This window comes from Artemia franciscana, chromosome 9, assembly GCF_032884065.1.
Source record: "Artemia franciscana chromosome 9, ASM3288406v1, whole genome shotgun sequence".
In the NCBI taxonomy this organism is placed as follows: Eukaryota; Metazoa; Arthropoda; class Branchiopoda; order Anostraca; family Artemiidae; genus Artemia; species Artemia franciscana.
Genome location: NC_088871.1, coordinates 26,380,715 through 26,405,547, shown reverse-complemented (window position 1 = coordinate 26,405,547; position 24,833 = coordinate 26,380,715). Strand labels below are relative to the sequence as shown.

The 24,833-nt window shown below is 33.8% G+C and overlaps 1 protein-coding gene across 1 annotated transcript in view; it reads left to right on the top strand.

The window, feature by feature from the left end:
* The first annotated feature begins 218 nt into the window (after positions 1 to 218).
* The window catches only part of LOC136031205 (glutaryl-CoA dehydrogenase, mitochondrial-like), a 66,890-nt gene continuing 42,275 nt past the window's right edge, over positions 219 to 24,833 (top strand). The window contains exons 1-6 of the mRNA XM_065710573.1: positions 219 to 426; positions 5,480 to 5,551; positions 10,708 to 10,842; positions 15,226 to 15,459; positions 17,179 to 17,308; positions 24,087 to 24,303. Of these exons, the coding sequence (XP_065566645.1) occupies positions 333 to 426; positions 5,480 to 5,551; positions 10,708 to 10,842; positions 15,226 to 15,459; positions 17,179 to 17,308; positions 24,087 to 24,303 (882 nt within the window). The 5' untranslated portion in view covers positions 219 to 332. The remainder of the gene's footprint in view (positions 427 to 5,479; positions 5,552 to 10,707; positions 10,843 to 15,225; positions 15,460 to 17,178; positions 17,309 to 24,086; positions 24,304 to 24,833) is intronic.

Genomic DNA, 24,833 nt, shown 5'->3' with positions numbered 1-24,833 from the left:
ATATATATATATATATAAATTTCCTTGTGTAGACAACCAGTATAAGATTTTATTCGACGGTAGGTTTTTCTTTTAATTTTAATAGGCAAAAAATAAGGAACAAGAAGTCACTTTACTGGATTCAAGCGGTCATTGTATTCGGAAACAGCGTTAAAAGACGGACTAAGCGGTGTGTCCCAGTTCTCGCTAGCGAATTGTTGGAGAACATACAGAAGACAAGAAAAATTAATAAACCAATCGTTGGTCTTCGAAAAGAGAGACATCTAGCAATGTCTATTACGAGCTTTTCAAACTAAATTGAATAGGAAATTTTGTTATATAACTGAAAAATAATGGAAATGACAACGAAATTTTCACGTTTAATGCTTAGATCATTCTTTGGCCATGTAAAAACAACTCAGATCAGATGTATATCTGGATCTCAAGGTAGCTTTAGTTAAATCATTAGTGGTTCCACTCTCATTCAGGAAAAGTTAGATCAGATTTTATGCTCTTGCAAGAAATCAGGTTGTTTCTTTGACATTGCTTCCCTCTATCATGGGCTATCATATAGCTCTAATATAATTATTTATTTTTTGCTTTTTCATCTGTTGATGTATTGTATTAAGAACAGGCTAGCTTGTCTAGCCTACATGTGGAGATTCCTGCAATTTAGAATATAGGCTATCTTTTTCTGTGATTGAGTACAGAATATATTACAGTATTATTTGAAATGATTTAAAAATGTGGGTAATAATAGCTAAAAATATGGTAATCCAATTAGGCTACTAGAAAAATCCTGCATAGGCTAGGCTCTTGTGAAGCAACCTAATTATTTCATTGTATAGGGTTTTTTTGCGTTTTGTAGAGTTTCTAGGGCTATATAAGGGGCCATCAGGGTGTTGAGATATATTACCTGAAAAGTAAGTGTGATACAAGGATTTTTTTTTATCAAATCTAGCCTAATGGTAGGCTGTAAATCTTTTGTTCTAATGTGATTTTTTAGAGGATAAAGCAACTAGGCTAAGTATATGCAAGTTTGGTAAAATTCTAGTTGATTGACTTTTGGCTATCTTAGAAAGTGTTTAGGTTAGGAAAATGAAATGGTTTGCGAAAATGAAATGGTACCTGAATGATTGCTTTGGGGGTAAAATTCTAGTTAATAGACTTCTTGCTATCAAACAGTTTGTGGTAACAAACTGTAGTAAGGAGCAACCCTGCTCAATAGTAAACGAAACTCTAAAAAACAGAATTTTGATGCTAAAATATACATCAAAAGAATCAGATTTTCATGCTGATTTTAAATAGATAAGTTTCATCAAATTTAGTCTTTGTCATCAAAAGTTATGAGCCTGGAAAAATCTGCCTTATTTTAGAAAATAGGGGAAAACACCCCCTAAAAGTCACAGAATCTTAACAAAAATCACACCATTGCATTTGGCATATCAGAGAACCCTATAGCAAAATTTTCAAGCTCCTATCTACAAAAATGTGGAATTTCATATTTTTTGCCAGAAGACAAATCACAGGTGCATGTTTATTTGTTTGTTTTTTGTTTTTTTCCCCAGGGGTCATTATATTGACCAAGTTGTCCTAGAATGTCACAAGAGGGCTCATTTTAATGGAAATGAAAAGTTCTAGTGCCCTTTTTAAGTGATCAAAAAAACTGGAGGGCACCTATGCCCCCTCCCACGTTCATTTTTTCTCCAAAGTCAACAGATCAAAATTTTGAGATAGCCATTTTGTTCTGCATAGTCAAAAACCATAATAACTATGTCTTTGGGAATGACTTACTCCCCCACAGTCCCTGGGAGAGGGGCTACAAGTTACAAACTTCAACAAATGTTTACATATAATAATGGTTATTGGCAAGTGTACAGTCATTTTCAGGGATTTTTTTTTTGGTTTTGGGGGTGGGGTTGAGGGGAGGGGGCTATGTGGGAGGATCTTTCCTTGGAGAAATATGTCATGGGGGAACAGAAATTCAATGGAAAGGGCACAGAAAAATAAAAATTTATAATTGCCTTTTTATATAACCAAAAAAATTGCATTGCAACTAGGCCTCCATCCCCATCCCTTATTTCTCAAAATCATCTGATCAAAACTAAGAGAAAGCCATTTAGCCAAAAAAGGAATTAATATGCAAATTTCATTTTAATAATTTATGTGTGGAGAGCCAAAATCAAACATGCATTAATTCAAAAATGTTCAGAAATTACATAAAAAAAACTAGTTTTTTTTAACTGAAAGTAAGGAGCAACATTAAAACTTAAAACAAACAGAAATTACTCTGTGTATGAAATGGGTTGCCCCTCCGCAATCCTCTTTACACTAAAGTTTGACTCTTTGCCATAATTCTGGTTTTTAAAACAATTAAAAGCTTTAGCGTAAAGAGCAAGGGATTGCAGAGGGACAACCCATTTCATATATGGAGTAATTTCTGTTTGTTTTAAGTTTTAATGTTGCTCCCTACTTTCAGTTAAAAAAAAAAGTTTTTTTTATGTAATCTCAGAAAGGGTTTAGGTTAGGAAAATGAAATTTTCAGGGATGGGTCTACAGGCTAAAGTATGTCCCAGGAAGGTATTTTAAAGTACCCACCTCTACTCCTTCTCCCTCTAGAGGGCCCTCTATCAAAGTATTATTAATAGATGCATTTTTACTTTTTGAACATCTTTTCTTTCTTGCAAAACTACTTCAAACTCACTGTTATGGAGTTATAACATATTTTCACATTAGGGGGGGGGGATAAAGCATAACATATATTAAATACAGCAATGGTTAGTTTACATATTTAATATATGCTATGCTTTCCCCTCACTCCCCTAATGTGCAAATATATAGCCCAAATTTGTTTCTAAACTATTACAGATTCATGATTTCAAATATCCAATCAATGAAAATGGAAATGATTGCAATTCTATATGTGTAAACACAAGAATATTTGGGCTGGAATAACTCCATAACAGTGAGTTTGCAGTAGTTTTGCAAGAGAGAAAAGATGTTCCAAAAGTCAAAATGCATCTATTAACAATAGTTTCATGACCCCAAACAATTGTTTAGGTAATATAAACATTGACCAATGAAACTTTCAGGGATGGGTCTAAAGGCTTAAATATGTCCCAGGAAGGTATTTTGAAGTACCCACATCCACTCCTTCTCCCTCTAGAGGACCTTATGTGTTGTAGGAATTCAGTGGAAATGGTCATGAATTTAATCAAAAATCTGGTGAGGGTTAAAGTTCTAATAAATCTATTGAAATCAAAATGGTATAAAATATTGATAAAAAAAATAGTAAGTTATAAAAACTACCCCACTGTAAAAAATAAATAAAAAGCTTTTTTTGCATTTGCACTTCTGACTGCTATAGTAAGTGAGTTAAGCTTTTTATTGTCACAAAAAAAAATATGGTCTTGAACCACCTTTTGGGTTCATCCACTCTTTGTGACAATTTGTATTGGTCAAACCATTTAGCATGTAGCCCAACTTTAATGAAGAGTAGGAAATGAGGATAAAGATACAGCTTGTATATTTGTAAAATATATATTAAATGTTGAGTACTAGTTCTTTTAGTGGTGTAACAAGAAAAATATTTATAATGGCTAGTCCTGTGAGTGTGTAGTCCTGTCAAGTCCCATCAGTTTAGAGCTCTTCATTAGTATTTTCTCTTTTATTCATCCTAAAATATTCAAATAAATACCAAAATCATCAGAAAAATATGAACTCTAATTAAGATGCATGTAGGCATGTGCTTCAAACTAAGTATATGAGTTGAAATTGTCTTTAAAAAACAAATAATTATGTGTTTGTTATTTTATATTCGACAGGTATAGATTGGTGATTTAAATTCTCAGAGACTCAGGCTATGGCAGATTTTCAATCATTATTTTTTTTTTTTAATCCTGAGATTTTTAGATAGTCAATTCAAAGTTTAAATCTCATTATGTGCATTGAGTGCAAACATAAAAATTTGAAATCTGACTCAGATTTAGTATTAAATAAGGGAATTGTCCTGTAAAAATTTTGATTTATAAACAACTAATCATAGAAATGTGATTGGATGGGATGTATCAAAATAAGTATAATAATCCTCAGCAGTATATATAGCAGTTTAGACAATTTCATGGACAAATATATGCAGCCCCTATACAAAAACAACTATATTTTGTGACTGGTTATTATTGAGAAGGTGAGAAATTCTGAAGTATTATTGTAGTTACATTCTGTTTCTGTGGTTAACTCAAGCTGTGTGAATTTCCACTTTTTATCAACATTTTATTAATAAATGTTTGATAAAAAATCAATGCTATTCCACTGATTCAAACTGAGAATTCAGGGACCCATCTATACTAGCTAGATAAAAAAAAAAAACATAATTATTTGCCTTCTTCTATAAACAATTTTCTGGAAATCTTTTTTTTGTAAATGATTAGTCTCACCTTTGAATGATCATTTTGAATCATATAATTAGTTTTAAGTATATACTTATACAAACCTTTATTAAATTTCTAAAGAGTCTGGCCTTTATTTTAATGCTTTAGGATGAACAGAGGAGGTGATATGTCATATAATGCAGAGCTTTAATTAGGTGAAATTAGGCAGTAATTTGATTACCAAAATCTAAATAACAATTTTTGCCTTTCTCTAAAAAACAACATGTTGTAAAAACCACCCGACTTCGCAAAAAAAGCCAACCCAAAAAGCCAAAAAAAGTAATGATCTTTATTTCTTTGCCTCAGTGCCATAGCATGACTGAAAACAAATTTTTGACAGTACAAAGAAGTAAACATTTTGCTTTTCAGCCCCTTTGTGACAGCACAATCCTGAAATATCATTTGGACAGCCTAAAAAAGCTAGGTTTTTAAATTTTCCCTCCTTGTTATTACAAAATAAAGATTTTCACCTCCAGTTGGCTTTGTGGTGACGTGGACAGATTCCCTTCATACACATAAATTTAATTAAATACTTCTTGGTGGTATGCATCATTAGTAAAATCTAATAGAAACCACACAAAGTAACTGAAGCCTTGTTTCAAACTTGATTGCAAAAGAAACAGTCTTAATAATTAAAAATTTATTAAAAACTCAACTATTAAATCCAATTGCAACAAAAATAACTTGTGTTCCAACCTAAACCAGATCATGCAGTCCCAACCACAAATCCATCACTATGTCAAGGGGGAGGGGTGCAGGCCTCTCTGGATCTGCCACTTGTTTTAAATACACAATTTTCCCCTCCAAAACTCTTAAAAGAAACTATACTTACATTGCTAGGATAACATGAGGTATTACAATAATCCTCTGTCAGGTTTGTTCACAGACTGTTGTGGGAGCTTTGTCAACAGAAGTGCTGGTGCTGTTTTGTAAAAAATTTCAAATTTCCTTTATGCTTAATATTTTTTCCTAAAGAGTCCAAAATTAGTCTTTTAAGACTCTAGCTGTTACATATAAACTGTCTTATTTTCCAGCCTTGAATTGTTCTTGAATGTTTTTTTTTCTTTCAGGTGCTTCAGGATCAGCTGCCCCAAAGGTAAAAGAAGATATTGGAGCTGAAGCAGCAAAAAAGCCTTCCAAAGGTAATTAAATAAAGCCTTCATAGTTAAATCAAAACTGTCACAGGTGCACAGAGCCACTAAGCTGGTCAAAGCTTGTTAATAAAAGATAACAGATTTTTTGCTTGGGCCAGTATACTGGAGAATTGTCCTTGTGGGATCTGTTGAGGAAGAGCAATATAAAATTTCACTGATATTTTCACTGTATTTGTTCCTTAGTCTGGTATTTGTATGTTTTCTGGAAAAGCTTATGGGGGTGATCAGAAGTTCTCTTTGAATTGTCCAGTTGGAAAAGGTCAGGAATGGTATTGTCAGCATTTAGAAACTTTTATGCTGTTATCAAATTGCCTTGTTTACATCTATGTGTTAGAGATGGTATTCTGAGCTTGCAGAGATAGGTTGGATATGGGACATCACAGAGGCCTTTAATACATTTTACTGCCCTCCTCTGAACTGATTCCACTGCTGCTTTAGTTAGTCTTGTTGATTGGGCATGCAACAAACATTCAACTTGTCACCTACCAGGACACCAAGATCTATCTCTGCATGGTTACCACAAATAGCTTTGCAAGACCCATCTCTACAATTCATATGGTACTGAATGTGTAGATTTTTCTTCCCCAGGTGGAGTCTTGCATTTTGCTGCATTGAATTCAAGCTTCCAAATATTAGACCAGTGAGTGAATGCATCAAGGTCCAGATATTGAATCACAATATCTCTCTCACTATTAGCTCACCAAGCTTTGACCTCTCCATACAGTTTTGCTCTTTTAGTTCTTTCTGCTTTGGCTACCTCATTTCTGAACCGAATTCTGCCAGTTCCTCTTGTTTCATATAGCTTCTGAAGAATTTGTTTTTATTGTTGCAAGGTTCACAATAGAGAAAACAAAGGGTGAGTTTGAGTTAGCTGGGCTATTTGGGTTAGCTAAGTGATGTGGCATTTATGATGGAAATGTTTGGGAGGTTATAATCTTGGGACACAAATGGCTAGATAAACTGATCATCATCTGGTTTTGCTGGTATTCAAAACGCAACAAGGTTTAGCTTGTGTCTCTACCCATCTATCTTCAGCTATCAATGGCTTCATTTTGTCCTCTAAGTGGTTATCAGGATCAATTTTCAAAGCCTATACCTGTGAGACTACAAGACTATTTACCCAGTCCTGGCAGGATCAGATGTTTGTTAAAGGGTATATGTCCATGTTTCAATGGCTTGAAATCTATGATCCATGTCTTCAATTACTTCAAGCTTAAATTCACTAATAAATATTTTCACAGCTTCCTTAATTTTTACATCAAAATCCTGGATGACTGCTAAGGCTAGTTGAAGTGGTTCAAGGGACTTGGCTATGGCATCTTGGATATCCATTGCATTTAGTCTTGCCTGTTTGCCCCCCCCCCTTACGGATGGGACAATGCCACTCACATCCATTATGCCCCCTCATCTTTGTTAGAAGATCATACTCTGGCTGGATCATTTCAAGGCAATTTATACATACCCACTTACTACAACTATCACAATTCAGTGTCAAGCTGGATACAGATCAGCTCCTTTTTTCGGACTTGTGTGAGGTCGTTTTGGTGGCATTTATACAAATATAGGACAAACAGTACACTGTGGTTTCAACTAAATACTGGCCCAAATATTAAGGTTGGCGCTAGGTTCACAACCTATAATCAACAAAATCAAGGATCACAATTCAAACATTGGAAAAACTTGCCAAAATAAATTAAATGCAAATATCCAGGGTTCAAATCAGTATTATTTACTTGAAAATATCTGGGTTATGCATGCTAATTCCATCTAATTTATCCAACTCTTAAATATGTTAATTAGATAGCCCTGGTGCATATGCAAATGGACCACCAGACATTCCTCCAATAAAACAATTTCTGGGGTAGGAACATAGTTTCTTTTTCTGTGAATGTTTTTCAACTCTAACCTATTCCTTTTTTTGCTGTATCAAGATGTTGTCATAAAATAGAAGAAAAACCAAACCTGTATAGAAACAAAGATTTTGTCTACAACTACTTTAAGTATCTTTTTTTTTAAAGTATGTTTGATTGAAAGTATGTTGTTTAAAGCTATAAGTATATGAAACCTAATAACCATATGGCTATTTAGTCCATAAGCTATATGTAGCATACATTATGGTGTTTTTCATCTTTTTTGCAAATAATGTGATTTCTCAAAACCTTTTATTGATATTAAAGTTGAAAAATTTTATTTACCTAAAACCCCTTTGAATTGTATTATATAGACTCTAGTAAACCTTCACCATATGAATATCACCATGAATGTCCAAAAGTCTGGTTAATGTCGACATTCACCAGTGAATGTGCAAAATTCCTTTTTCTCTGCTTGGATTTAATTAGCTTCGTGAGTCAGATTTTTCAGTCTTATGCAATAACCTTACCTAATCTGTCATCATAAAACCTTGTATTAAACTGAAAAAGTTGACTGGCAACACTGACTAAACCCAAGCAAAAAAAAAAATATTTCGGACATTCACCAGTAAATTTCAACATTCACCAACCTCAGACATTCATGGTAATATATACTATGAGTGTTTTTATTTGAATTTTAAAAGTGTTTGTCTCCTTTGTTCTGCTGGTCAATCTTGTTATGTGAATGAAGTTCCTAATTTGGCTAATAATAGGATATTGTGGTATATATTTTTGTTAAAAAGGGATCTCTCAAAGAGCATTGTTATTTTATCCCTCCCCCTCCCTCACTATACAAAGCTTTCTTCTCTCAAAATAAGTAAATTTGGTGTTCAAGCACTTCATGCAGTAAATAGGATAATAAGATAAATGTGTATTATGTAACTCCAATTCAAAAATAACTAGGGGAAGCGTATGTGTGTCCTGTTGCCTGATTTTGTCTAATATAATCTTTTGATAACCCTTTTGAAGGCCTTTCTGTCCCTTTTTTGTAGTAGCACTGATACCACATCCTCTGGCCTGACCTACAATTGCCATGTCTTTTTCAAAGAGCTTAAAAAAAAAACAAAAAAAAAACAGGGATTGTTGGTTACTTTTTATTTATTACAAGAACATCTAGAAAAAAAATATGTCTGGCTACGTAGCTGTTAAAATTACTTTTGTAAAAAACCTGCAGAAAATGAAAAATATGTGTCGAAAATAACCTGTCCAGGGATATTTTCTTTAAAAAGGTTTTGACTGAAAAGAAACTGTTGTGCTGTTTCCTTCAAATCACAAATAGATTTCATTCTGTTTTGAAGAAAAGAGAAAATTATGTGAAAAAACCTCATGACCAAGCACTAAACAACTTGCAAGCATGGAGGAGCCCTGAATTTATCAAATACAAAATTAGACCTGCAACCATTTTGCAGATTTTCTATAAATAGTATCTGCCTTTGCTGGAAGTAGTTCCCATGCATTGAATTGTATTCAAGTTATTATGATAGCAGACTACACGAAAAAAGAAAAGAGTTTTGTTGAACGTTTACATGCCCCTAAAAGATTTATATAGCAAGACTAAATAGGACTTTTTCATGATGCAAGGAGAATTGCATAGGTAAATTCCCCTAAAGAAAGGTGTATCTACCTGACTCTCCTTGCTTCTGCCTGAAATTGGCAGTAGGTATTTATGTATGTTGTAGATCTTTCTTAGTTCTTCTATATTTATTCATTTTCTTAATCTATTGGCTCAACAGTGATTTCTTTTGATTAAGATTCTGATGATTTAAAGCTAATGGGTTGGAAAGGGTTCTTGAGGCTAGGAAACTATCAAACCCCTAATGCTCGTTTGTGTCCAAATCCTGCCTAATACACCCATCAACAAAAACAGAAATTTAAAAGAAGTAGGCACCTGTCCTATTATTTTTGCTATTGCTTACTTTCATATACAGCTTTACGGGGCTCAATCAAAACTCAGTGTTTAGTTTCAATGTATAATATTGAAAAACAAGTATGAAATATGCAGAAAATTAATATTTATAAAGATATAGACGAGTCTAAGCAATATGGCTGTCAAGGTTGAATCCTTGGAAAACTTAAAGTAACAAGGATATCAGAATAAAAAAATTTTGATCCCCTGGCTCCATCTTCAGTCTATTCCTATCTGAAAACCGGGATTTTAAAAGTTTTTTTCAGTTGTTATACAACTGTTAAGCTTTTTCTTTTCTTTAAATAATAATTTCCTTTAAATGAATTCTCTTAATTAAATTTACTTTAAAAAAAATAAATGGGAACTTATCTTGTCTCCAAATGAGCTCAACCAAGGTTGTAATGCTAAATTTAACTGTATCTTCATCGTCAAGCAATATAATAATCGATAGGTTGGTCCAACTGTTTTGTTCAATGTGGCTAGTGATAAAATGAAGGCTTGTAGGACCATTTAAAATTAAGGAATAAAAGTGACACTTTGAAATCAGAAGAAAATAAGGACTCTATTGATATGTAAAAAGTCAACTAAAGGGACAAATATAACAGGATACGATAGCCTAATTGTTTTTTTTTTAAAGATACTTTTGTGGGTAAGTAAATTAAATTCAAATTTGTAATGTTTAATCTTGGATAATGTTAGTAATATCCATATTAATGCATGGCTTAGATTTATGGCAGTTATTGTCTTTTGCTACAGTAATCAGGAAATTTAATGCCTCATGAATATACAGCTTCGTGATGTTACATTTTCTTTGTCTTTTTTTGCTGATTCTTCATAGATATTCCTTATTTTCAAATTAATTCCATAAATGCATTTGGAGGCTTTTTTCAGTAATCCCGCGTTTTCTCAATTTTTTAAGACTTGTATGTTTTCATATTGTCTCTTTATTTTCTTTGAATTTAGCAAAGCCTCGCAAGCTTTGCTTATGTTGTGCTATTGATTAAGAAATGTTTATTTCTAATAAAATTGTTCTACTACTACTACTATGGTTTTGTAAGTTTTATACTTAATCAGTTTAAAGAATCCGATTCCATTTTTAGTGTCCTTGGTACTTTAGAAAAATTGATGAAAGCAACAATTTTTTTGGTTTTTGTATTATGTAAAAAATTTCCTAGCAAAGACCAAAGAATAAGATGTGCCCGTGCCTTCTGTAGGAAGTGAGTCATGCCCAATAAAAATAAATATAAATTATAAAATAGATGCTTTTCGGTTAGTATAAATATAAGTTGAAACGAATTCTTTTCTAATAAGTTTCTGTTTTAATTCAGTTAAATTTGATTGGCGTGATGCTTTGAATTTGGAGTCACAGTTGACTGAAGAAGAAATTATGATTAGAGATACCTTCAGAGATTATTGTCTGAGTAAACTGATGCCAAGGATTGTGATGGCTAACAGAAATGAAGGTGAGTCTAGTCAACTGAGATTATTAGTAATTATCTAACTGATTAACGATTTTATAATTTTAATTTTATGATGACAACTATTGTTGTTTTCCAACATTTCGATGGAAAATATAATTTATAAGGGTCCCAATCAGTTGGGAGGAGAAATGTCCGCAATAAAAGAAGATATTCAATTGTTGCTATTATTATAGCTAGAAATGTCCGCAATAAAAGATGATATTCAATTGTTGCTATTATAGCTGTCATGTTTAAATATTGTTTGCTCAAGTCAAAGTTTACTACTACACCTTGAGTGGCTGTATTCTGTTTGTCTCAGCTGAAAATATACGAGTTGATTTTAAAATTTGTCAGAAATTCGCTTGTCTGTTTTGTGCATTTGTAGCTCTGGTCAGTCATTTTTTTTATCGTTATCTAGATTCGAATTGTTTTAACTCGAATATTAAACATTAGTTTCCTCTGTAATCATTAAATTTGCTATTGTGCAAGCGTATTAGGTTTTGATATTTTGCCCAAGACAGTATTTGTTTGTTGGATATTTGCTTGTATTCTTCTTTGGTGTTGTTAAATTTGTCTTATAAGGTGGTTTCATTTATGAAAAGGAAAAATGTTTTTAATATTGCCCTGAATATACATGAATTAGGTATTGAGGCAATATCTTTTGTTGGGTGGGCTGTATGTAAGAACGGTATAAAGCGCTAGATTTTAGTCTGAATTTTAATTACATAAGTAGTTTACCCTGTATTTTAAGATTTAAAACTTCTGACATCGTTTTTATCAATACGAACAACTTTGTGCAAGGTGCATAATTAAATCGATTCAATCAGCTCAAGTTTCAAATAATTTTCAAAAGCTATTCTTAGCCTATCTTAATTTTGAATTATTTGACACTAGAGGATGGCCTCAAAACTTTTGTCTTCTCTTGTGTCATGCTCTATTGAACTTACGACTTATATTTGGTCCCCTCGGAAATAAAAACTTTCACATTACTAATGACAAACACTGCATATAGCAAAAAATCGGTTTTCTTTTTCAAAGCCATTCTCTAACCTCTTCATTTTATAGTAATTTTGTTTTTCTTATTTTACAATTTAAAGTGTTATCATAGTTGTAGTCATAGCTGCAACCTAAAAAAGTGCAGACCAAGGTCGCTACTATTCTAAAGTTAAAATAAGTTTTTGAAAAACTGTTTAGTGAGAAATAACTACCATTTGCAGCTGGTTCATTAATGGGGTTATATTATTTCGATTCATTTTAATGGTGAAATCTTATTTTGAAAAAATAAAAGTTGCTGGAATTTTGGGAAAGAGCCTGAAACCCCACGGAGGTCGGGTCGAAACAAAAAGTAGACCATTAATAAAGAGGAAGCCGTAACTTATCAAACAGTTCGTGGTAACGAACTGTAGTAAGGAGCGACTTGGCTCAATAGTAAACGAAACTCTAAAAAACGGAATTTTGATGCTCAAATATACATCAAAAGAATCAGATTTTCATGCTGATTTTAAATATATAAGTTTCATCAAATTTAGTCTTTGTCATCAAAAGTTACGAGCCTGAAAAATTTGTCTTATTTTAAAAAACTGGAAAAAAAACCCTAAAAGTCACAGAATCTTAACGAAAATCACACCATCGCATTCGGCGTATCAGAGAACCCTATAGCAAAATTTTCAAGCTCCTATCTACAAAAATGTGGAATTTCGTATTTTTTGCCAGAAGACAAATCATGGGTGCGTGTTTATTTGTTTTTTATTTTTTTTTGTTTTTTTTTCCAGGGGTCATCGTATCGACCAAGTGTTCCTAGAATGTCAAGAGGGCTCATTCTAACGGAAATGAAAAGTTCTAGTGCTCTTTTTAAGTGACCAAAAAAATTGGAGGGCACCTACGCCCCCTCCCACGCTCATTTTTTCTCCAAAGTCAACAGATCAAAATTTTGAGATAGCCATTTTGTTTCGCATAGTCAAAAACCATAATAACTATGTCTTTGGGAATAACTTACTCCCCCTCAGTCCCTGGGGGAGGGGCTGCAAGTTACAAACTTCAACCAGTGTTTACATATAATAATGGTTATTGGCAAGTGTACAGTCGTTTTCAGGGGTTTTTTTTTTGGTTTTGGAGGTGGGGTTGAGGGGAGGGGGCTATGTGGGAGGATGTTTCCTTGGAGAAATATGTCATGAAGGAACAGAAATTCAATGAAAAGGGCGCAGAATTTTCTAAAATTACTATAAAAAAAAAATGAAAAAATAAACATGGAAAAGTTTTTTCAATTGAAAGTAAAGAGTAGCATCGAAACTTAAAACGAACAGAGATTATTACGCATATGAGGGGTTCTAAAAATACTTTAGCATAAAGAGTGAGGTATTTAGGAAGAGATAAATACCTCGCTCTTTATGCTATAGTATTTTCAACTATTTATTCTACGGCCTTTCTGATTCAGGGGTCATTCTTAAAGAATTGGGACAAAACTTACGATTTAGTGTAAAAAACGAGGTATTAACGAGGGTACAAACCCCCTCATATACATTATAAAAATTAAAGAATATAAAAGTTTGTTACGTAAGTTAATTCTTAAGTTACGTATATTTTTTACTAATAAAAAAATTCGTTAAAAATTAAAATTTATAGTTGCCTTTTTATGTAACCGAAAAAAATTGCATGGCAACTAGGCCTCCTTCCCCATCCCTTATTTCTCAAAATCGTCTGATCAAAACTAAGAGAAAGTCATTTAGCCAAAAAAGGAATTAATATGCAAATTTCATTTTAATAATTTATGTGTGGAGAGCCAAAATCTAACATGCATTAATTCAAAAACGTTCAGAAATTACATAACAAAACTAGTTTTTTTTAACTGAAAGTAAGGAGCGACATTAAAACTTAAAACGAACAGAAATTACTCCGTATATGAAATGGGTTGTCCCCTCCGCAATCCCTCGCTCTTTACGCTAAAGTTTGACTCTTTGCCACAATTCTGCATTTTAGAACAATTAAAAGCTTTAGCGTAAAGAGAGAGGGATTGCGGAGGGGACAACCCATTTCATATACCGAGTAATTTCTGTTCGCTTTAAGTTTTGATGTCGCTCCTTATTTTCAGTAAAAAAAACTAGTTTTTTTATGTAATAGTAACCAAAAGTTTAACACGAATTTTGAAAAAAAAGCAAAACAATGTCTAGTAAAAAAACATTGACGTTTGAAGCTGATTCAGAAAATGCTTTTACCTTGAGCGCTTGCAACTGCTTCTTCTTCTTTGTCTCTGGTTCAACACACCCATAAAATCCGTTAGGGTAAAAAGTTGCATTGATTTGGTAGTGCAAAGAAAAGAAGGCTTTTTATTTTCCCTGGCCTTCACTTTTTTACACTTTTCATTGTCAAATGATGTTAGAGGTCTCCTAAGCCTGGAAGCAAAAATAACGAAAGTATACTTTCTTCTGGAAGCTCCATATTTTTCAGAATAATGCAGCAGAAAAATGGCAACAGTAATGATAAAAAATTTTGTAAATTATATTAACTACACATCTATATATAAAGGTTCTCCAGAGCCATTGCTGGTGCATAGTGCGTCAAATTGACGTTTCATTTCCTATAGGAACTACTAAGTCAGAATTCATTTAATGTTCTTCAGTTTTCTTAAATCTCTATATATCTCATATGGGACAATATTTCATAAACAAAGGTAAATTTATCTTCAAATTCTCAAAGATACCGAGTACACTATACTCCCTTGACTCTTTGTTTGACATATGAAGTACAAGGGATGTGAAATAAAACTTATGTCGGTATAATGCCCTATTTTAACAAAAACTCCTGTGACTTGCTTATTCATCGCCTCGAAACAAAAATATCTGTGCAAGGTTTATTTTGTGTATTTTTAAAACTTAAAAAAGAACAAAAATTAACAGAACAAAAAGGTTTTCTGATGAAAAAAAGAGTGATAGTGAAACATAAAACGAGCAAAAATTATTGCTTCGCGGTGTATGCAAAGTATATCTGCAATATTGGTACAAATACACTGACTTGTAATATTTCCCTAAATCTGTAGAATTATGAAAATTAACGCTTTACGAAAACAAGATTGACGGCATCAAATAAGATTAGAAGCAGAAAATAAGTATCCCAAAGGAAAGACTTTCAATAGTTCTGAACACATTTGAACATTAGTTGCATTAAAGCATTAGTTTAGTAGAATTCTAAAAGTTTAGGTAAATATTGCAACTCACTTTATTTGTACTTTTTTAAATTTCAAAAATTTTTAGGTACTATTGATGGTCTCACCCTTGTCGAATCTGGGTCACCCATAATTTATGAAAACGTGTATAAAAAAGAGATTTTTTTTTGTAATTTCATGCTCTGGCGATTTTTGTAGGATTTGAGCTTTTCTGAATTTATTCATAGTGTTTGACCGCGACATCTTTTACGAACTGGGAGCATTAGGCATCCTTGGGCCAACCATCAAGGGCTACGGATGTGCTGGAGCATCCTCTGTCGCTTACGGTCTTCTGGCAAGGGAAGTTGAACGTGTTGACAGCGCCTACAGAAGTGCGTTTTCTGTTCAATCGTCATTGGTCATGTGGCCCATTTATGCCTATGGTACTGAAGCTCAAAAAGAAAAGTTTCTTCCTAAACTGGGTAAGTACCCTTGGTCTTTGTTTTATTTTCCTATTAAGTTCTGCCGTTCCAGCTCTTTTTTTTCTTAGTTTAAAAATATGTTAAAAACGTATCTAAAAGATCTGGAAATTGGAGCATTCTTACGTTAGAACTAAGTTTAGATTATTCTCTAAGAAATAAGTCATAATTCTGACTTTCCAAGTGATAAGTGATAAAATGAATGGTAAGATCTAGAACTAATGAGCCGAATTATATCTTGTTATTTTCATGCAAGTTATAGCTGTAAGTTCATTGTAATTTGACTATTTCATAGGGAACAGAAACATTAGATTAATTGCTGCGGTAACTTCTTTTTGATTAATTCGCTAAATTGGTGAAGAGAGAATTACTGGAAGAACCGTCTCTTGTGTAAAAACATGGCAAGTATGAGACTGTATAAGTTTTTGTAAGTATTGTGCCTCGAGATTGCTTGATTAGTAAGACATAAGATTCTGGTATATTAGAAATAGTAAAGTCATTCCTTAAATTTATGAACGCAAGTTCATGATAATTAGAAGTAAAAGAGTTGCGTGTAAAATTGAAAAGATAATAAATAAACTAATTCAAAAATACATCTGCAATGTACAAACAGTTGACAAGTATTTTTTTTTACCGGTAAGTCATAATTTTTTTTTAGATTTGATGGAACTGTGCTATCAGAACTAACTGAGAGAAGGATTTAAGTTGGGTTTAGCAGTTGTTTTAATGGCTCTAAAATGGAGAATCGCTAAATAACTGGTCATTCTATAAGAATGCTTGAAAAGATTTGGGGATTGTTTAAATGCGAGACGAAAATAAATCAACTCTGTATATACTTTTTACTTTATTTTCTGTTTGTTTCTAATATTTTGTGTTATAGGCCATCTTCTAATATGATAAGTGTATTGCCAATATTCATGAAAGAATATTTTAAACTTAAACTTGAGTTAAAATAAGTCGAGCTAACCTTCAATTTGAGTTATCATTTACAATAATCCTACCTCTATAACAAAAAACTGTTTACAGACAAAACGGAGAAGAGAAAAACAGACAGGATAGTTAAGCTCTTCGAAATGCTTTCTTGTTATACTATGCTCTAGCACGACTTTTAAGAACTCGAAATTTAGTTGCCAAAAGAAAAGGCGTGTAGAAATTTTACGAAATATTTGGAGAATCGACTGGAAAAGAGTATTAGTTTTATGGTTTTGCAACCGTCTAGCATATTTGAGTCCATTACTGCGCATGTGTGCGCAGGGGTGCGTTGCCCCAAAAAGGGCGTGCTGATGTCCAAGTATCTGGATTTTGCACATTTCTGTAGTATTTATCTAGCAGATCCTCTAGGGTTGGGTACTCTGACAAGCCGAGTAGGGGAAGCTTCCCTTCACTCTTTTAATTCAGTTTTATATAGTATTATCTCTAATGTAGTCTCTTCTTTCATATTTTTTTAAACCTTGGTAAATCACCAATATGTAATTAACGTAGTAAGTCCCTTAATGTCGAGTCTGCCTTTAAAGCAAGCACTTACCTTGGAGGATGTGGGAGCGGACTCTTGGTCTGCTCTCTCAAATATCATAACTATTTACGATAGTTTAAGCAGTCTTTTGTATTTTACTGTTTTGACAACCTCATTCCTCTCCAGAAATAAATTCATGTGTACATGCCTTGGTTAAAGTATCGCTATCTTTGATTGTACATATAATAAACTGTATGATTATTATCCAGCTAGAGGAGAATTGATTGGGTGTTTTGGCTTGACCGAACCGAATCATGGAAGTGACCCTGCTGGTATGGAAACAAGAGCAAAATACAACGCGAAAGACAAGGTGTTCATCTTAAATGGTAGCAAAACCTGGTAAGCGTTTAACTTTATTAAAATAGAATATTTTTTGTTATTCTATTAGCCTCAGAATATCTAGTTTAATGGTGTTAAGCTAATCCTGGACTTTGTGAGCCTGACATTCAGTGGTCATTATGCTTATTCGACAACTCCTACAATTGAACTTAATTTTTACTAAGTAGTCCATTAATTCAATGTAAATAATTTGGATAAAAATTCATTTCTGCATCAAGGAAAGAAACTATGCTTTGACAGAAGAAGCATTTTGCCTCAGGAGGGGACGGAGTATAGGTGTACTCGTAAATAAATATTGTGCTCGCTTCCTTGTCAGCTATAAGGTAAAAATTTCGTTTCTTTGGCAAATGAAATTATGTAACAATTAAGGAAAGCAATTTTAAACTTGTCAGGCTGTTTAAAGCCTTTTCCAAGACGAAGAGGAAAGCCTTTTCCAAGGTGAAATCTATGTGTTATTTTTTTTATCAAGCCAAGGAATTGTCGTAGAAACTTCAGAGGTGGTTCATTCGAAGGAAAATTGTAAGTTCTAGTGCCCTTTTTAAGAGTCAAAAGTGACTGGAAGGTAACCAACACGTCTCCTGTGCCCATTTTCGCTGCCATCCTTCAAAGACATTTAATCAGAAATTTTGTTCAACATAGTTGGAAATTTCAGTAACTATTTCTCTGGGGATATCCTGACCCCCACAGCTCTGGGATAAGGGCTATAAGTTATGGAATTTACCCATTGTTTGCATATAGTATTTGTTTTTAAGAAAGCAGTTTATCTTTGAACGTAGGTCTCCAAAAAGGCTAAGAGTATTAAAGTGAGGCTTTCAAGGAATTTTAAGGGAGATGTTGAACTAAATCGAAAAACAACATGTGCATGCAGGCTATCAAAAACACATATTAGCAATATCTTGAGAACGGCTCAGGGCGTTAAGTTGAACTTTCTGGTGTATGTTAAGGGGGATGTTGCCCTACTAAGTTTGATAGCAATAATATTATTCAATGACCAGAACAAGCCTGGACATAAGGGGGCAAGTAACCGTTTCATCAAACAAGCTTAGTTTCCTGATGATCTGCTTTTAGTTTGGCGAGCATTAGTTGAAAAAACAAGATGTTAAGGGTTATTCCTCCATCGTCCTTATCCGAATTATTCCGCTAGGAAGTCGGTAAAATCAAGTTTCTTAGTTTTCTCTGGTTGTAGTTTTGATCAAAAATATAATATAAGGCGAACCCAAGCCCACCAATGAAATTCATTCTTGCCTAGAACGTGTAGATGTGACAGGTAAAATATAAGGAGCATTGTCAAGAGATTTGTTTTTCTCTGAAACGTACAATGTCTCGTCTACATTTTGCAAATACACCAATACCCCCTCAAGGAATATTTTTCTGGCCTGCTATATGGCCAACGAAAAAAAAAACAAAAAAAAAACGTTGCGGCTTCTGAAATTGGGCAGCTGAATAGAAGGTTAATTATAAATTTATTTTTGTTCCTTTTTTAGGTTTTCAAAATGTTGACAATAAACCTTATTAAATATATTATTTCCTACTGAGGCAAATAAACTAATGAAAATACCATGAGTTTTTGTCTCCCATGTAAGTTTTGTCTGAGCAGCATCTAAGTCACATTTTTCAAAAAAAAAAAAAAAAAAAAAAAAACAACAACAAGTTTTACGAATGAAAAAAGCATTCAAATGTGGGGAGAGGGGGACTACCGGGTTTGGACCCCGACCCGAAAAATCGTCTTACTTGTAAAAACAAAAATACTATAACTAATTTTTTATGTATTTTTTAAGTCCCCCCCCCCCACATAAAATATCCCCCAAACAAAAATCCTGGATAATCCTTTGTGAATTATATGTTTTTTTTCTTAATTTTAGCATTAACCTCATATTTTAGAAGCTGAAACCTAGAATGCCAAGAAACTGGTTTGAAAAGCTTTTAACTCTCACTTCAGTCAATCAGTCAATATTTATTAATTCAAATTAAAAATATACAAAAACAATATTATGCCCCAACAGAGAGCAGAGCTCGTAAGGCTGGGGCAGTACAAATGCATAGAAAAAACAAACAAACAAAAAACAACGTCTCGTCATACTAACAATTCCAAAAAGAGAAAAAAAAACTAAGACAAAAAAACATACTTGTTTCCAAGTATTCTTGAAGTTAATAACAATTTACCCGCTGTGAAGAGTTTTATTCATAACTCATATAATAGTTTTGTCATCGATAACACAAGACATATACAACAAAGCAAGTATAAAATATTAGCAAGATACATATTCGTATTGTATGACGGTTGTTTACCTCTTTTGGAGACAGTAAGCATAGATAATAATGTTGTCTTTTTTGGTACATCAAAAAACAAAGAAAATAAATATCAAACAGTTTTAGCTAATAAACTATTTCCAGATCTGCTGTTATGAAGGGGGGCAGTTAGTTATTGTTTAGGTTGGAGGGGGAGGGTGCTAAATGCCTAAAATACCTTATTCCAAGGCCCAAGTTGACTCTCCATTAGTCTAAAATTGCCCCTATTTTTCTTTTCTTTTACCCACCACTTCCTCCATAAAAATGAAAATTATTTCCTTCAAGAAAGATCATGGACATGTTTTTTTTTTTATCTTTTTTTTTCTCAGAGAATACTGTATAGAATTATTAGTCCTAGAAAATCAAGGTAGGACTCTTTTGAACAAAAATTAAAGTTTCAAGTGCCTTTTCTGAATAGCCAAAAAGACTCGGGCCAATACTAAACGAAATTGTAAAAAAGGAAGTATTGATAATAATCAATACAAAAAAAATTGACCTACCTTAAACAGTTTTTGCAGTTTAACTTTGAAAGGATCAATCAACCAAAGTTGGAATTCTTCCTTGAGACATGAAGACTAGATGACACTCTTACTAATTTTTGTAGAATTTTCACCTAATGGTGTCTGAATAATTTAGAGTGTACCGCTCAATCCATGTTCAGTTTAACCCCGATTTCACCTATTTAAAACTGGGTTCCACGTGCTTTAGAAGCTGTTCGCTTTATATTATGAATAACACCAATCTCTTCAGAAGCGATTAACAACTTCACAACATTTTTGTCATAACCGACGTATAATTAAAAAGTTGCGGTTATCCCCCGTATATCTCAGTCTTTCTATTTTTGTAGAATTTTTCGCCAAATGGTGTCTGAGCAATTGAGAGTTTGGTTCAATCCTGAACTTCCCTAAATAAAACTGAGTTTCCTGTGCATTAGAAACTGATTGCTTTAGAGTACTGTTATAGCTAAGCTCCCGTTTCAGCTTGGCAAAAACTATTTTGGATCTTAACTAAAAAGTTAACTAAAAGCCAAAATTGATCAGTAAGCTTACTGCTTGCAAGTTTTTCAAACAGTTCGTGGTAACGAACTGTAGTAAGGAGCGACCCGGCTCAATAGTAACCAAAACTCTAAAAACGGAATTTTGATACCAATAGCTACATCAAAAGAATCGCACTTAATGCTGATTTTAAATGTATAAGTTTCATCAATTTTAGTCTTACACATCAAAAGTTACGAGCCTCTGAAAATTTGCTGAGAAAAAACTGAGAAAATTTGCCTTTTTTTAGAAAATAAGGGAAAATACCCCCTCAAAGTCATACAATCTTAACGAAAATCACACAATCAGATTCAGCGTATCAGAGAACCCCACTGGAGAAGTTTCAAGCTCCTATCTACAAAAAATGTGGAATTTTGTATTGTTTGCCAGAAGGCAGATCACGGATGCGTGTTTATTTGTTTTTGTTTTTTTCCCATGGGGTGATCATATCGACCCAGCGGTCCTAGAATGTCGCAAGAGGACTCATTCTAACGGAAATGAAAAGTTCTAGTGCCCTTTTTAAGTGACCAAAAAAATTGGAGGGCACCTAGGTCCCCTCCCACGCTATTATTTTCCCAAAGTCATCGGATCATTCTGAGATAGCCATTTTATTCAACATAGTCGAAAAACCTTATAACTATGCCTTTGAGGACGGCTTACTCCCCCACAATCCCCGTGGAAGGGGCTACAAGTTACAAACTTTGACCAGTGCTTGTATATAGTAATTGTTCTTGGGAAGTGTACAGACGTTTTCAGGGAGATTTTTTGGTTGGGGGTGGGGGAGGGGTTGAGAAGAGGCGGATATGTTGGAAGAGCTCTCCATGGAGGAATTTGTCATGGGAGAAGAAAACTTCCATGAAGGGAGCGCAGGACTTTCTAGCATTATTTAAAAAAAATGAAAAAAGAAATATGAAAAAGTTTTTTCAACTGAAAGTAAGGAGTAACATTGAAGCATAAAACGAAGCGAAATTATTACGCATATGAGGGGCTCACCTCCTCCTAATACCACGCTCTTTACGCTAATGTATTTTTGGTAACTTCAACTATTTATTCTGCGGCTTTTGTGATTCAGGGGTCATTCTTAATGAATTGGGACAAAATTTAAGCTTTAGTGTAAAGAGCGAGGTACGGACGAGGGGGCGAACTCCCTCATATATGTAATAAAAACATGCCAATACAGAAGTTCGTTACGTAAGCTAATTCGTAAGCTACGTATATCTTTTGCTAATAGAAACATTCGTGTAAAATTAAAAGTTTTGGTTGCCTTTTTAAGTAACCAAAACATTGGAGGGCAACTAGGCCTCCTCCGCCGCTCCTTTTTTCTCAAACCATTCGATCAAAACTATAAGGAAGCCATTTAGCAAAAAAAAAAGATGCAAATTTCGTTTCAGTTATTCATCTGCGGAGAGCCAAAATCAAAGCATGCATTAATTCAAAAACGTTCAGAAATTAAATAAAAAAAAAACAAGTTTTTTAAACTGAAAGTAAGGAGCGACATTAAAATTTAAAACAAAAGAAATTACTTCATAAATGAAAGGGGCTGCTCCTTCCTCAGCGCCCCGCTCTTTACGCTAAAGTTTTTACTGTTTTAAAAAGTAGAGTTGAGAGAAAGAGTCAAACTTTAGCGTAAAGAACGGGGCGTTGAGGAGAGAGCAGCTCCTTTCATATACGAAGTAATTTCTGTTCATTGTAAGTTTTAATATTGCTCCTTACTTTCAGTTAAAAAATTAGTTTTTTTTTATTTAATCTCCAAATAGAATGGCGGCAAAATAGGTCAGCTTGTTATTGGGCATCACCGCATCTTTTGAAAATTTCTCAAGCATTGAAGACCATTGCAGATGTTGAACAATTTTGAGATGTGTGCAAAATCCTTTTTTCATTGTGTCTGCGTGGGGGGGGGGGAATATGCAAGATACTGGGACTTGACTCTTTCTAGCATTTCGGCATAGGAATCCGGCACAGGAAGTGTAAATTTTCTCTGCGTGGGTCTCACATCGTGTAATATTCAACGTATATCAATGTACTCTTTATCTTGCGCGTGTGTGTGTAAGGTGGTGGGGTGTGGTCGTTTGAGTCAAACGGCTCAGGGATAATAAAACACTTAACCGAGTCCATATTTGTGATCTTATTATATAGTGATCATATTAGTGATCTAAGGTACCAGATTTTTCTATCACCGACTTTTTAAAAGTGCAAGTTAACTTTTTTTAAAGTCGTTATTTTAGAATAAAAGACGAAAAAAATATGTAAATTTTGCCTCGAGAATTTTTTTTCCTGTTCGAATGATACCAAAATTGAAACCATTTCAATTTGTTTCAGCTAACTCCTAAAGTGAATCTAGATTGACCGCACTATCTTGTTTTGTTTCAATCTTGGATCGACAAGTTCAGGCAAAAAACATTATCCCGAAAGCACAGTGCCTTTCTGAAAAAAAGAAGAATAAAAGGCTGGTGGAGGGTGCTGGGGGTGGTCACTTGTTTAATTTCGGCCCTCAATGTGTTAAAACAAAATCTTATCTCGCTGAGTTAAAAATTTTATTTTATTGTCATAGACCAACTTTCTAATATTGCTACTATAAAAGGAACAAGATGTACGCTTTAAGGTCTTCGGCAATGAGGGAAATATACATTTTGGGGTATATATGTGATGCTATTCATCTGCCTCGGTTATAACTGTAGAAAATGAAATAGCAAATTCAACCGAATTCACCAACGGAATTGGCATTTAAAATTACATGACAGTATTTTTGGACCTATGGGAAAGTGCTTAATGTTTGGATCTCTAAAATTTTCTGTTTATTTTCCTAAAAAAATGTTTTGGCTGTGGGGACTTGCCCAACCATCACACATCTTAAGCACTTGTTGTGTTGTAACGGATTAACGACGCTTCTTGACTGCTAAGTTCATGCAGTTGGTCCTGCACTGTATTGCCACTACTGGCTTGAGCTTTAGATTCCAGATTACTAAGCTGAGATCAAGTCCACTGCGCCACCAGAATGACTTAAGAAGTATTATATTTTATTGTAACTTCAATTTAGATTGATGGCAACTTTTCTTCCAACTTTAACAGAGCTTTCCATTCGAAAGGAGAATCGTGGGTCTAACCAACGAAAGCTTGGCTGAACAACTTCAGATAGTCTTCTGTCATGAACTATAAAACTTCAAGTTAGCGCCTACACCGTAGTCTCTGCCTTAATGATAAGCAAAAATCGTCCCTTTCGGCCTGAGACAAGAAATATTTGTAGCTTTCCAAAATATGACGTCATATTCATCAGCCCATATAAAGTACAGACTTCCTTAAAAACAGCAGACGTTAGTTTCTTGCAGCATCTCGTGCTCGTCAAAGTATTGGAGGGGGGAAGGAGAAACGAGCCAAAAGGGCCTCATAGTCTATACTTGTATGTTTTGAGTGTAAAGACAAACAATTCTAAGATCTTCCAATTATCTCTTTTGTAGGATTACGAACTCGCCAATTGCTGACATCTGTGTTGTTTGGGCCCGATGTGAAGATGATCAAGTGCGAGGTTTTATTGTGGAAAGAAGCATGAAAGGTTTGGAAACACCTAAGATTGAAGGCAAGTTTTCTCTTCGAGCATCAGATACTGGTATGATCCTTCTTGATGATGTTGTTGTACCAGAAGAAAATATGCTCCCGAATGTGACAGGGCTTAAGGTAAACTTTAAAAGGACTTGAATCGTAAATTAAGATCTTTCCTTGGGAAAATTCAAATCCATAGGTGTGTCCATTTGTTTTTCGGCAGGTAGTTTTTATTTCTGTAATTTTTTCTTGTTGCCTGCTTTATCGAGCATATTCTTATTTTTACGCAGCTTGATTGCAGCAGAAATATTCCGAAAATACTGCGACTTAACTCATGACATGCTACATGCAATGAGTTCTTCAATTTACTTGGGCGTTCAAACTAAAATTTGTAACCGTGTAAATCACTTTTTTCGCCATGCTAGTTTTCAGTTTTACAATGTTAGTATCTCTATTTGCCTGTACCGTTTATAATTATAAAATAGAAGTGGTCATAATCTACTTTAGTTCAAGTCAGACAACTCTTGGTAACGACCTGTATTCCCTGAATTTTGAAATGGGGGGGGGGACATCCTCTCAATTTAAAGGAAATAGAATATTAATGAAAATCACATCATCAGATTAGGTGTATCAGAGAACCCCTACTGTAGAAGTTTCAAGCTCCT